General features: G+C 49.4%; 1 protein-coding gene across 1 annotated transcript in view; it reads right to left on the bottom strand.

The window, feature by feature from the left end:
- St14 (ST14 transmembrane serine protease matriptase) overlaps positions 1-14546 on the bottom strand; it is a 37288-nt gene that overhangs the window by 6098 nt on the left and 16644 nt on the right. The window contains exons 2-12 of the mRNA XM_050160041.1: positions 11108-11267; positions 10683-10810; positions 10433-10503; positions 8889-9046; positions 8684-8719; positions 8193-8433; positions 4479-4618; positions 3905-4002; positions 2502-2611; positions 2262-2392; positions 192-296 (exon numbers count right to left, since the gene is read on the bottom strand). Coding sequence (XP_050015998.1) covers positions 192-296; positions 2262-2392; positions 2502-2611; positions 3905-4002; positions 4479-4618; positions 8193-8433; positions 8684-8719; positions 8889-9046; positions 10433-10503; positions 10683-10810; positions 11108-11267 — 1378 coding nt within the window. The remainder of the gene's footprint in view (positions 1-191; positions 297-2261; positions 2393-2501; positions 2612-3904; positions 4003-4478; positions 4619-8192; positions 8434-8683; positions 8720-8888; positions 9047-10432; positions 10504-10682; positions 10811-11107; positions 11268-14546) is intronic.

Here is a 14546-nt window from a genome sequence, read left to right as displayed (position 1 = left end):
GGGGGGGATACAGCAGTGAGAACGGGGTCTTTCTGCCAGGGTGGACAGCAAACAAGGCCACGAAACTGACAAGACAGAACCAGGGCAGGAAAAGGCCAGGCCACTGGACAAGAAAAGGGGATGAGACAGTAGGAAGAGGCAGGAGGGGACAGGGCAGGGGGTGAGAGAGGGCAGACCATGGCAGGACTTACGGCAATTGCTCTCGTCACTGTAGTCTGGGCAATCTGCCCAGCCGTCACAGCGCAGGTTTCTGTGGATGCACCGTCCGGTGTTACACATGAACATCCCTGGACACGCTGTAGGGAAGAAAGAGGCCTGAAGTCCATGGTTGTCCCCCCTCTCCCTAGTAGCCACCTCACAGCCCCACTGAGAACTCAGCCTGCAAGCAGAGGGACACTGAGACCTGGTGTGGGAAGTCCTTCTGTATATGTGTGGCTTTTATTGGTTAATGGATAAAGCTGCTTTTAGCCAATGACTAAACAGAGTAAAGAGAGAGTAGGCAGAGTAAGAGAGAAGCCATGTAGCCGCCACAGGAGACAGATGCCTCTGTCAGAGCCTGCCGAAACCTTGCCAGTAAGTCACAGCCACATGGCGATACACAGATGAATAGAAATGGGTTAATTTAAGATGTAAGAGCTAGCTACCAATGTGCTTAAGTGATTGGCCAACCAGTGTTTTAAATAATATAGTTTCTGTGTAATATTTCCAGTCTGAGCAGCCAGGAAACGAATGAACAGCCTCCGACTACAGAGGCCCAAATCTGAAAACGGGAGCTCTTAAATCAGCAGCCAGAAGGGGCAGCAGGCAGTTGGCACTGACCACGGACTGCACTAAGCATAGCCATGGGGAGAGCAGCGAGAGTAATAGATGCTGTTAATCCCTAAGCCATCTCTCCAGCCCCTGCAGTTACATCTTAAATCAAAGGTGAATTTAAGTACTTAAAATGCCTTCGAAAGGGTTCCTCCATGATTCAGGGTCAAAATTAAAAGTTACAGATTGAACATCCCTCAGCCAAAACACCAAAGCCCAGAAGGATGCAGAATTTTTTTGAGAGCTGACATAACGCCATAGGGGAAAGCCACATGGCTGACCTCGTGTGACCAGTCAGAACACAAATGTGCTGTTGTGCTGTGTAATGAGGTCCAGGAGGAACAAACTTCACTTTTATGTATGTGTGTGCACATATCCGTGTGTCTGTGGTGCACATATATATCTGTGCACACAAAGCCAGAAGTTAAAATCATGTGTCTTCCTCAATCGCTCTCCACTTTTCTTTCTTTCTTTCTTTCTTTCTTTCTTTCTTTCTTTCTTTCTTTCTTTCTTTCTCTCTCTCTCTCTCTCTCTCTCTCTCTCTCTCTCTTTCNCTTTCTTTCTTTCTTTCTTTCTTTCTTTCTTTCTTTCTTTCTTTCTTTCTCTCTCTCTCTCTCTCTCTCTCTCTCTCTCTCTCTTTCTTTCTTTCTAAGTCAGGCCTTCTCACTGAACCCAAAGCATTATCAGTTTAGCCACAGTGGCTGGCCAGCAGGCTCCCATGTCTGCCTCCCCGGCTCTGAGATATGGCTACACAATCCAGCTTGGTGTGTAGGTGTTGGGGATCAAACCCAGGTTCTTGTGCTATACAGCAAGCACTCTACTACCTGAACTACCAAATTCCAAGTCTAGACTTGGGTCCCCTTCCCAAGATAACTCACTGTGTATATACACAAATGTTAGGGCTGAAACCCACCACACTTCTAGTCCCAAGTATTCTAGATACGGGACACTCAAACCTGTACTATGTATGCCAACGGATTGCTGTTCACACAGACAGTTGTATTTTCTAATGTTTCAAAACTACAGATTAATCCTAAAAGTGCTAGTACACTTTTCCCAAGAGAAGTACAGATTCTCAAAAGTCACTGTGATGCTGAACCAAAAAGGTGGGACCCAGGTGGTCAGGAAGGAGAGTCCTAGGCCTTCCTGTGCTGCGCTATGGGGAGCAGAGCAGAGAAGGACAGGATACTAGCTCTCATCCTTTCGTTGTTTTCATGCCGGGGCTCGAACCCAGGGCCTCGCAGGTGATTACTTAGCAAGCTCTGCTAACCCAGGGCGTCACCCCCAGTCCAGCCCTTTAAAGAAACAGACTCGTTTCCCACCCCTCCACCCCCCGTAAAGCTGCTGGTAGATGCACGGGACGCTGTGCTCTCTCAGAGGACGCACAGTGCAGGACAGAGCACTTCCTGTACCAGTCCCTCCACCCATCAGCACTCGCTGCATCCACTCACGGTTGTTGGAGTCGTAGGACAGGTACTCGGCGAGGAAGCCGGTGTCTGTGTAGGACTGATCAGAGTGGAAGCGGACTGTCATCTTGCTGCTGTTGCTGCTGACAACGAACTGGGACTTCTGACCACAGTACCTAGAGGGCAAGATGAGGCTGAGGACGACTGGGGGGCAACCTGACAATGGGGATGCTGGAACCCAGCCCTCCCGACCCTAGGGTGATGACTGTCCCCTCTGGAGCTCACCTCTCCCCGTTGATCTCTACGTAGTCCTTGGGGCAGGTGCCCAATGGTACGTTGGGGTCCACCAGATAGAAGAGATTGAAGCGCACCTTCACGTTCCGGTTGTTAGGCACCTGGACAGAGAGATGCTTTGGAGACCCTGGCTTCTTTTGCCGTTTCTTAACCCAAAGGATGTCCACGGGAGGGCAGTGGAGCAGGGTGGAGCATGGTAGCAAATGAACCCCACACACTATGATTTTTTTCCTCTTAGATATGGGCTCTTTCTTTTTGCTTTTTTAGGTTTTAAGATTTATCTTAACAGATACATAAAACATAAAAATGATATACATTAATACTACATAATCCTTACATCGGAGTGCTCGGCTGCCGTCTAACTGAACATCACCCCCACCAGTCAGCTTCTCCTCCCTACTCACCCCAACTTCTCTGGTAACCACCAGTTTCTCAGTTTCTAAGAACTTTTAGGGATTCCACAGATGAGCAAGGTCATGTGACCCTTGTCTTCCTTGTGCCTGGCTTATTTCTCTAACATAATGACCCACAAATCTGAACAATGTCAACATAATGGCTTCTTCACTATTCTCATGAAATCAGACATTCACCTACGGTACTTTATATCTTTTCTCTGTGGTGTAGCCAAAGAGCCAGCATTTGGGGGCCACTATTAAGTAAGTAAGAGTTCTTTGAATGCAAGCACTATGATCTACAATGGCCGGCGTGATAACCAGGAAGGTTATTAAGTAATTAACAGGCAAGTAGCACATACAGCCTGGGCACCCTGGACAAAGTGGCTATTCCCACCCATGTGGATGGACGAAGACTGCCAAAGATGTCACCGTGTTCCTCAGAATGATGAGCAATGTAAAATGCATGAATTACTTATTTCTGGAATTTTCCATTTAACATTTTCAGATTGTGACTGACCATAAGTAATTGAAACTTGGAAATCAAAACCACAAATGTGTGAATGAGAATTTGTATTTTATTACTTTAAATAAATAGAACAGTGTCTCAAAATCTTTAAGGGAAGACTTCCAACAGGGAGGAAGTGAAAGACACCTAAAAGCCCCTCTTACAACTGTGCAAGAGCTTGCTCTATTTCACACACTCATGGCGTCATCAGACAACACCTCACAGACAGACACTCAGCCTCAGTTTACCCAGAAGCAGGCTGGCACACAGAAAAGACAAATAAGTGGCCATGTTCTCATCAGCAGTTACCTAGGACGTAAGTCTGAGTGTGGCCAGTCTGCAGTAAGCGGCTCCTTGGACTGTTGGTCCAGTCTTGTGGGGCTCATGAATGTGGCTCTTTGGGTTACTGAAGGAGCCATTGTCTCCCTCCTGTTCATCCTCAAGTTCTTTCCTGATGCACTCAACATCCCCCCCCCCCCCCACACACATCCTACCTTGATATTCCATGTGCAGTCGATGTTGGGTGGGTAGTGGCCCGGATAGTAGGGGCTGCTAAATGTTCCTTGGACTTCATTCAAGGAGCCTCCACAGTCTGAGAAGAAAGGCAGGAGAAAGTGGGGAAGTTAAGGATCCCCAGTCAGGGGGTGCGGAAGAGCTGTACAGTCTAGAACTCAAGCCCCGCGCCACCTGTCTACAAACAGGACACTGGACTTTGGCAAAGGGCTCAAAGCCAACTACTTTTACAAGTGGTCCCTTAGCTGGGCGTGGTGGCACTCGCCTTTAATCCCAACTTGGGGGGCAGAGTCAGGCCGATCTCTGAGCTTGAGGCAGCTTGGTCTACATAGTAAGTTCTGGGACAGCCAGGGCTACACACTGAGACCCTGTCAAATAAAAAATAAAAAGAACAGTCCCTGACCTGGGTGGCTAGCAAAATGCCCTTTGGTCTCAGCTTCCAGCCTGTCCCCATGAAGGCCCAATCTGCCAACTTCCTCGGTTCAGGAGGCCCAATCCGCCTGCACCTCTCTACAATTTGACAGCATGCCCACCGTTGACCCTGCCCATCCTTACTGCTCATCTTAGGCAGCTGGAAGAAAGTGGCCTCAAAGCCGGGATGCCGCCGGTCGGTGTTGGTTATCAGCGTGACAAGGAAGACGTTCTGGGAGGAGAGGAAAGTCAGGTTGTAGGAGGGAGGGTAGGTGCCACACAGCCTGCAAGGCAGAGAAATGGAGTTAGTGACAGACCTTTCACATGCAGCTTAGCTTCTGATCAGAGAGGCCCGGGGACCTCATTTCTAACCCTACACTCGAGCACAGAAGAGCAAGGGCAGGGTCAAAAGGTTTTCAAAAAAATGAGGCATAGTAGCACACATCTGAAGCCCCAGCAACAGGAGGCTGAGGGTTCAAGGCTAGCCTAGGCTACAGAGTAAGACTCTTGGGAAACAGGTCTCACTGTGTAGTGCCTAGGCTAGCCACAAATTCTTAGCCTTCTGCCTTAGTCTTCTGAGTGCTGGCGGTACATGCCAAGCTAAAATTTAATTATTTTATTGTTCTGAATTATTTATCAGGTATAAATTTAATCAATATTCCTTATGTTAGCGGCTACAGTGCAGCTGGAGCATCCTGTGCCTCCTACGATCTGTAGAGTGCAAACCATCAGTAGTATTTTGGGATTTGTAGTCCTTTCCAAGGCTGCATTATCAGTCTGGGAAGCTCCCTGAGCTAAGGACTGGCCTGGGGCTCCCTGGAGTTTTGAGTTTCATTAAATGGCCCAGTGAACCTAACAACAAAGAACTTGTCTGTGGGGTCTTCTCCAACCCAATAAGAGTTTGGGACCCTCAGAGTACCCCAGTGCTGTTCAGCTGTCTCCTTGGCAACAGGCTTCAGGCAAACTCCAATGGGTTAGCACCATGATGGGCAGATTTACCATGAGAGTATTTGTGGTCGCTACATTCATTACACGTGAACTCTGCACGTGACATGACCTTGCTTGGCCTCAGAGCCAGTCTGGATGCTTTAATTGAGCCCGGAGAAGCACAGAGCCTCAGATGAAAGCCCACTACACTGGACTGCTCCAGCTCTCATTGCTCCAGCATGGGCTTGTGCACACCCAGCTTGGCCCACCTGACAGTCGCTGACAAACAGAAAGCTAGAGATTGTTCTGTTTGTTTTAAGAAAAGTTCTCACTATGTAGCTTTAGCTACTTAGATCTCAGATATCTGCCTGTGTTTGCCTTCTTAATATTTTCTTATTAAGAACACGTCAAAAGGGGACTGGAGAGACGGCTCAGTGATTAAGAGCACCTGCAGGTCTCCCAGAGAACCTATGTTCCATTCCCAGCACCCATGTTGGACACCTCACAACTGCCCATAACTGCAGCTCCAGGGCATCTGGGACCCCCTTCTGGCCTCTGCATACTCATGGCATTTGCTCACACACATTTATAGATAAGAAATAATGGTAACAATAAATCTCTTCAAAAAATAGCTTGACAGACATAGCTCTCGGTGGATGGTTTGTGTTCATTTCTTTTCAGAGCTGGGGATAAACTCAACTCTATACAAACACTCAACTGCTGGGCTACAGCCCCGCACTACCACTCAACTGCTGGGCTACAACCCTAGCCAATCTATTGACTCAAAATCTCCATGGCGATCTACAGTAGGCACTAGAACCACCAAGTCACAGAGAAGGACACTAAATCACTGAGAGAGGTTAAGAAGCTTGCCCTGGATTCTATGCTTAATATATGATGAAAGGGGTGGGTGGCGCACGTCTTTAATCCCAGCTCAGGAAGCAGAGGCAAGCAGATCTCTGAGGCCAGCTTCATCTGAATAGAGTCCCCTCTCTCAAAAACAAACAAACAAAACCTAAAACAACAACAACAAAAATAAGCAAATACAGTGCAATCCTTTCTGTGAGCTTGAGACCAGCTTTGTCTGAATAGAGCCCCTTTCTCAAAACCAAAACAAAACAAAAAAAGAAAAAAGAAAAAACCCAAATATCAACAAATCACTAATTAGTGTATGCGTGGGGAGGGGGGGGGATGGGGAGTTTTACATTTATAGCCCAGGCTGTTCTAGAACTCACTAGGTAATGCGGACAATCCTCCTGCCTCGGTTTCCTAAGTGCTGGACTCAGTATAAACCACATGCCTGGCTTTAGGCTTTTGGGGGTGTGTGTATGGGGTATTTCTTTTTTTTTTTTCTTAAAGCTTTATTTATTATGTATACAGTGTTCTGTCTGTGTGTATGCTTGCAGGCCAGAAGAGGGCGCCAGATCTCATTACAGATGGTTGTGAGCCACCATGTGGATGCTGGAAACTGAACTCAGGACCTTTGGAAGAATAGTCAGGCTCTTAACCTCTGAGCCATCTCTCCAGCACAGGTATTTCTTTTATACACAGTTAACAGATGGGAAAGATACTTAAAGAGAGATGAGAAAGGGGCATAGTCCTGCTAAGCTGTGTCAAAAGATGGTTCTGTCTTGGTTTGGGTCAACATGGATAGAAGGCTTTGACCTACTGAGTCAAGGAGAAGCTGACCATCCCCCAGCACCCTTAATAAGTGTGAGAAGAACTCCATCCTGACATGGGGTGACATGGGGCTATCTGGGACACCCAGCTTGGGCCAGCCCCACCCCCACCCCTGAGCATGTATAGTAATGACACCTTTAGTTTCTGTAATTGCGATGCTCTGGCCTTCGTGGTACCAGCAAGAAACTACGAGAGCTTACCTACCAAGACCTTCCAGATGCCTGCCTGCCAATCCACAGCCCCCACACTTTCTCCATCGGGTGTCACATGTGGGGTCCGGTAGCAGACAGCTAGGGGCAGCCCTGGCTCCAGAGCTGAGATGATCCCAGTGAGCCAATCCAAAGCTGTTCCCATCTTGCCTTTCTTTCTTTCTTTCTTTCTTTCTTTCTTTCTTTCTTTCTTTCTTTCTCTCTCCCTCCCTCCTTCCCTTCCTCCCTCCCTCTCCCCACCATGAGGGCTCTGTCTACATATATGCCTGCATGCCAGAAGAGGGCTTCAAACCCCATTATAGATGGTTGGAAGCCACCATGTGGGTGCTGGTACTTGAATTTAGGACCTCTGGAAGAGCAGCCAGTGCTCTTAACCACTGAGCTACTCCTCCAGCCTCAGGTTTTGTTTGTTTGTTTCTTTCTTTCTTTCTTTCTTTTTTTTTTAATTTTCGAGACAGGGTTTCTCCGTAGTTTTTGGTTCCTGTCCTGGAACTAGCTCTTGTAGCCCAGGCTGGCCTCGAACTCACAGAGATCCACCTGCCTCTGCCTCCCGAGTGCTGGGATTAAAGGCGTGCGCCACCACCACCCGGCATAGGTTTTGTTTCTTAAATAAACCCTCAAATCTTCCTTACTCCCTCTGCCTCCCAGCTGACCTGGCGCTTCCGGTGTTACCCTGTATGCTGAGCTGACCTGTGTTGTGCCATGCCCCTTCCTTCTCAATGGTAACTGTCTCCTGGACTGCAGGCCTGGCTATCTCTGCTTGGTCACATATCTGCCTTTCTGGCAGCAGACTCAAGTTCTCCCGGCAGTCAGGGAGGCCTATGCTTCTCTGCTGGACACACACTAGCCTTGATGCTGCCAAAGCCGAAGATCTCCTTCCTGGCTCACTCCCTGGAGCACACGCTGGTGTGCTCCTCCCCTGTGTGTTTCAGAGTGCCCTGTGACCAAACATCACAAACTACATCCCAAACCTATACCACAATCAGTTCAGATGGGCCAGGCTCCCTCAGCCAAGACCTCCCTTGTTTCCTAGGAGACTCACCGCACCACGGCATGGGGTTCCATGGGGCTCAGGGTATCGTACACGGTGACCAGGTCACTGTCATAATCATCACAGGGCGCGACATCAAAGCTGCGGAAGGTGAGGCTCAGCACAAAGTCGGCATCCCCCCGCAGGACCCACTGGCAGCGGGCATGAGCTGGGTAGGGGCTGTTAGGGAAGCCAGGGGTGGTGAAGCGCATCACCTCCCCGCCGTGGGCATGCAGGGCAAAGTTGCAGCTGTCTGTGTGAGAGAGAAGACAGAAGGAAGCTGTGCACCCTGCAGGCCACGCCCCAGGCATAGCCCCACCCCCAGTACATCCCAAATCAAGGAAAGCTCAGGTAGACACAAGGAAGGGGGCTTCTTGGAGGGGAAGGGAACAAAAACGGATGCCTGTCCTTCAAACATCCTCTAACTTCTGGGGACCCCATGACTTAAGGGGCATCTGACAAGATCTCTTTCTTTCCCACCAGGGGGTTAATATGATACTTACAATCCTGAGACCTCTGCAGCAGTCTGGGGTCCGTGGCTGAAGGACAAGAAGGCAAACATTTCACCTAAACAATCAGTTTCCTTATTCTTGCTTCCTCATTACCAAAAGGGAGGAGCCAGTCAGCAAGCAGTCCTCCGGGGCACCTGAGCCAGTGAGGTTGCCCTCCAGCCCTGCTCATCCCCACCCCGGTCTGCCCCTTACTCACGGAAGGCCACCACAGAGGTCAGCATGAAGGATTTCAGTGCCCGTGCTCGAGGTGGCAATGTGACCACTCGCTCCACAGCCATGGCTCGTTCAACCTCCTCCTCCAGGTGCGGGGGGATGCTGAACTCTGACCAGTAGTAGGCGATGACACTGCCCTCACTGGGGAGACAGGGGGAGCCTGAGATGGGGTGCTCCAGAGACCTACATTCTCTGTTACCAACAAACAAACACACACACACACACACACACACACACGTAGCAGTTCAGGCTACTCTGAGAGACACTAGCCTGCCTCCGGCTCTCTGCTTTAGCCCTTGGCCCTTGGCTTGTTCTCCTGGTCTCAGCCCTCAAGCAGACACGTCCTGGGGCCAGCTCAAGTTTAGGAATGAGGAGGAAGCCCAGCCCAGACTTGAGCTCACAACATCTCAGTAGAATCTTCCTGGGTCTGATTGCTCTTCTGAGACTGGTGTGAGAATACCACTGCCTGCTGCCCTGCTTTCCAGAAGCTTCAGCTGCACAAGCGAAATCAAAGCACTGCCGAGCTGGGTGTGGGAGCAACACCTGCAATCCCAGACACTGAGCCGGGAGGACCGCAAGTCCAGGGCCAGCCTGGGCAACCTGAGGAGATGATGTTTCCAGACAAGAGGCAGAGGTTGCCAAGCAGCTTGGCGGCAGAGTACTTAGCATCAGTGAGGCCCCGTGGTCATCTCACAGGACAACACGCGTGTCCATGGAGAGCCAGGCACAGTGACAGTCCCAGCGACTCAGGGGAGGCTAGGCCAGGAAGGTCACCCAAGTCCACAAGTTTGGGGCCAGTGCAATAGCACAGTGAGAGCAAGTCTCAAAAATACGGAGCGGGAGCTCATTGGTAGCCCCCTTGCCTCTTCCATGTGAAGTGATGGGTTCCACACCCAGTGCTCTAGAAAAAGGATGAAAGCAATTCAATACTTTGGGCAGAAAGTCTATTAAAAAGAAAACAAAAAAAGAGGCCAGGAGGTGGCACATGCCTTTAATTCCAGCACTCAAGAGGCAGAGAGGCAGGGGGATCTCTGAGTTTGAGGCCAGCATGGTCTACAAAGTAAGTTCCAGGACAGCCAGGGCTACACAGAGAAACCCTGTCTCCAAAAAAAGGGGGGGGGAGATAGAAAGAAAGGAAGAAAGAGAGAGAAAGAAAGAAAGAAAGTAAGAAAGAAAGAAAGAAAGAAAGAGAAAAAAAAAAAAAAAGAAAGAAAGAAGAGAGAGAGAGAGAGAGAGAGAGAGAGAGAGAGAGAGAGAGAGAGAGAGAGAAAAGTTTGGACTTGGAAGCCTTCCTGGGCACCAACTTCCTCAAATCCAAATTTGGAAAATTGGTCTCTTTCTGGGCATGGCACAAGTGGCAATTCCTGTGGAAATGGTGTTTGTGGACTTTACCCAGCCAGCACCATGACCGTCACTCCCTGCCTTGGACACAGAAGGACCAGGTAGGTGTTCTAAGTCAGTGGCACAGGGAGAGACACACGATCCTATTCCTGGCAGTCAAGGCTCACAGCAGTACACCAAACCCACCTGAATGCAGTTACCGTTGACCGCTTGTGGTAGGGACCCAGGACAGGGACCTCACTGTACAGCTTCTTCAGCTGAGGAGAGAGAGGACAAGGCATAAAGCCGGCCAAACAGTAGAAATGACCCCCTTCCCCAGGCTGCTTTCATGTCGTACCCCATCCCCAGCTCAGGAATCTGGAGGCAAAAATGACTGAGTCACGGCGGGGTCCCGGGACAGGCAGGGCAAAAGGACATCCCCCAGGCCTAGACTCACCGCTTCCTTCACCTGGTTGGCCAGGCTTATGAACTCCGTGGAGTTTGAGTTCTCATAAGCATCCAGAAAGTTCTCGTTTGTGACCCTCAGGTGGCCATTAAAGACCTTTTGGACCCGAACATTTGAGTCTGCCAAAGGCCAAGAAGTGGTCATGGACCATGGTACAACTTCACCAGGGCCACCCTGCTGCCCTCAGCTGGGAGGAACACATGGCAAGGGGGCCAGATCTGACCAGTCCCCATCATTCACCATCACGGCCTGGGAGGGCTCAGGGAGACAGTGCCCTGGGACACTTCCCCCAGTCCTCCTCCTCCCATCCGCTCTCATCCCTTCCCCCATTCGCTCCCTGTCCATCACAGTCTGTCCACTGAGGGAAGAGGGAGCATCGCCCCTATGTCACCCTCCCACAGCCCCCTCATACTCACACTGGAAGTGCCACACCAGCAAGCCAACCACGAGCGACAGCAAGAGGAGACTGGCCAGCAGGGCCACCAGCACCACCCAGCGCCGCGGGCCGCGCTTCTCCACTTTCTTGGCATTGTTCACAGGCAGGAACTCCACACCCTCCTCGAAGCCATTCATGTTCTAAACGGAAAGATGTTTCAGGGCTCAGAAACGCTCCCCACAATAGCTTCCCAGTCCCGGAAGTTCAGTGATGTGTATGAGCTTGGGAGAAGCAGGACTGGGCCATAAAGAAGTGCAGAGCCTCTATGCCCCGCCCCCAGTTCTAAGACACAAAACACCACCCCGGTAGTGGAAACGAAGGGACTTCTGGCCACACCTCCGTGGTCAGTGGGTACAAACTGCTTAATAAAACCGGGAGCAGGATAGGCTACCATAGTCCTATAAGTCCAGCACTTGGGACTTGAGAGCAGAGGATTAGGAGTTTAGGACCAGTTCAGCTACACGAGGAGTCCGAAGCCAGCCTGAGCTATGTAAGGAGTTTGAAACCAGCCTAAGCTATGTGAGGAGTTCAAAGCCAGCCTGAGCTACATGTGACCCTTTCTCAAGACAAAACCAAACAAGTACAGGACTTGGAGAGCATCTACCAGCGCTGAAGGTTTGGCGCAGGTGGCTGCCTAAATGCAGGGAGAGCAAACAGCCCAGGAATAAGAGGGCACTGTGGGGACCTCCAAGACCAGCCACGACTGTACCCAGTGGTCATCTGGGCCAGAAAGTCTGTGGGCAGGATGGAAATTGCCCACCCTGACTGCTGCCTTATCCCTGATACTGCAAAGAAAGCAATGGCTCCACCCTGATCTCCTCCCTGACTACCTCAGCTGTTTGAAGTACTGCCAGTGTTACCTAGGTACTGTAGGTCAAGCTCCAACCAACATCCCTTCTTCTTTTAAAACGTGTGTGTATGAGTGTGTGTGTGTGTGTGTGTGTGTGTGTGTGTGGTGTGTGCATGTGTGTGTAGGGCAGAGGACAACATGCAGGAGTCCATTCTATTTCCTCCACATGGGCTCCAGGGACTAAACTCAGGTTGTCAAGCTTGGTGACAAAGAAGGCCTTTAGCTGCCCGGCCACCTTGATGGCTCTTCTTAGACAATTTCACACATGTATAGGATACATTCTGATGATTCTCTTCCTACATTCTCTTTTCTCCCTCCTACCCTTATCAGTTCCCCCTATTCTTTTTTTTTAAATAATTTATTTACTTTTATTTTGTGTGCATTGGTGTTTCGCCTGCATGTATGAGTGTGAGGGTGTCCGGTGTGGGAGTTACAGACAGTTGTGAGCTGCCATGTGGGCGCTAGGTTTTAAACCCAGGTCCTCTTAACCACTGAGCCATCTCCTCAGATCTCCACCCCCTCCCCATTCTTCCTAATAGTCTCTTTCCCAGGTTTATGACTTCGGGTTTTATGGCCGGCCCATTGAGTCTCCCCTGGGCCAAGTGTGTGATGTTTGGATAGGAACCTTCACTGGAGACTTAAGAGTCACCAGTAGTCATACAGTGACTTTCCCTGAAACTATTCATTGTAGCTCAGGAATGAGAGCCCAAGCCCCTCCTCCATCTATGCCTGCCTGCTGGCTGCTGGCTGGCAAACTCAATCCAGGTAGTCACAGCCGCTGTAAATTCATAATTACAACGGTTGAGTCATAAACAAAAATGGCGTTTGCCACCCTCCTGAATATCTCCCAGCCCTTCCATTCTCTCTGCCCCCAACACAATGTTCCCTGGTCTGGGGTCTCAGAGCAGAGCGGTGTAAGTGTCCTAGAGCCAAGAACTCATCCCTATTCCCAGCACCCTGAGAAGTCAAAAGTCTTTGTCTGAACAACATTCGATGTCACAGTGTTACCGTTGATGTGACAGAACCCACCCCTGCCTCAGGAGAACACTCGCACCTCAGAGTTTCAGGCCTTTGCTTAACTGAACCCACAGATGCACATCTCAGAGGTAAGCACTCAGAAATCATTCATTCTCCTTCTGGAAGTCACTGTATAGAGCAGACTGACCTCAGATTCACAGAGAGAACCAGGCGTGTGCCCCTGTGCCCAGTTCACTTTCTAAAATTCTGTGTATCTGTGTGTGGATATATGCACGTGAGAGCGGGTGCCCACGGAGGCTAAAAAAGGCTGTCAGACCACCTGGAGTTACAAGTGTTTGTGAGCTGCCTGGTGTGGGTGCTGGGAGAGCACCAGGCGCTCTTTATTGCTGAGCCCTGATTTGCTATTTTGATAATGAAATTATAACATTCTTCCTTTTTCTCCTCCACCCCCACAAAATCGTAGTTCCAAATTTAAACAAAACAAGCAAACAAACAAACAAACAACAACACAAAACAAACAACAACAACAAAAAAAAAACAACCATAAACTAGGTGGTGGTGCACACCTTTAATCCCAGCACTTGGGAAGCAGAGGTAGGTGGATCTCTATGAGTTCAAAGCCAGCCTGTTCTACACTCGGAACCACACAGAGAACTCTTGTCTCAGAAAAAAAAGATTATATCCTGATATACCGCTAGGGGTGATGGCACACATTGGTAACCCAAGTGCTCAGCAGGCAAGGGACAGTGGGATTACCAGTTTGAAACAAGCCTGGACTATATAGCAAACACCAGACCAGCCTGGGCTACATAGGAAGACACTGTCTCAAAACAACTCTCCCAAACCAAACACTTTTTAAAAAATGAATGAGTAAATAAATCTTTTCACTAGACTAGTTCACTCACTACTGTTTCCTCTCCTATAGAATTTGTTTATTTGCTACAATGTTTCATTTACTTGGTTTTCAACAAACACTCCAGTTTTTACATTGAATTGCTAGGATCTTGTAATTCTTCTCAACCTTCCTCATATGAAGTCTGTCAAATAACTCACTTCACTTTCTCCCTGTGGGCCTTTCTCCCAGTGCCCTCGTCCTCTCTCCCATCCGAGCCCTCTGTCTCCCCACACCTGTGGCGGACTACCCCCCCTCAACTGGGCGCTTCCTTTGACTTTGTCTTGTGTGGACGCTTCCGTTTGCTAAAATTCCACGTCTTCATCTGCTTGGCTCATTTCACTTTTACTTGGTTTTTGATGTTTTGTTTTGCTGTTGTTGTTTATTGGTTTTATGAGCAGTGTAGCCTAGGCTAAACTGGAGCTCACTATGTAGCCTAGGATTGAACTCAGTGACTCTCCTGCCTCAGCTTTGAGTCCTGCGATTGCAATCATGAGCCACTCTGTCCAAAGCTTATTCCACTTTTAGTGGATTTCTGGATGGAAAAGTTTTGATACTTTACATGCTTTTAAATATAGTTTTATTTGTGTGTGTGTGTGTGTATGTGTGTGTGTCACACCCCTTTAACCCCAGCATTCAGGCATTCAGGAGGCAGAGGCAGGTGGACCTCTGTGAGCTCAAAGCCAGCCTGGTATATAT

This window comes from Alexandromys fortis, unplaced genomic scaffold (genome assembly GCF_014885135.2).
Source record: "Alexandromys fortis isolate MF-2015 unplaced genomic scaffold, M_Fortis_MF-2015_v1.1 scaffold_108, whole genome shotgun sequence".
NCBI lineage: Eukaryota > Metazoa > Chordata > Mammalia > Rodentia > Cricetidae > Alexandromys > Alexandromys fortis.
The sequence above is the reverse complement of the archived record's forward strand: the minus strand, read 5'-3'. Positions and strand labels throughout refer to the sequence as shown.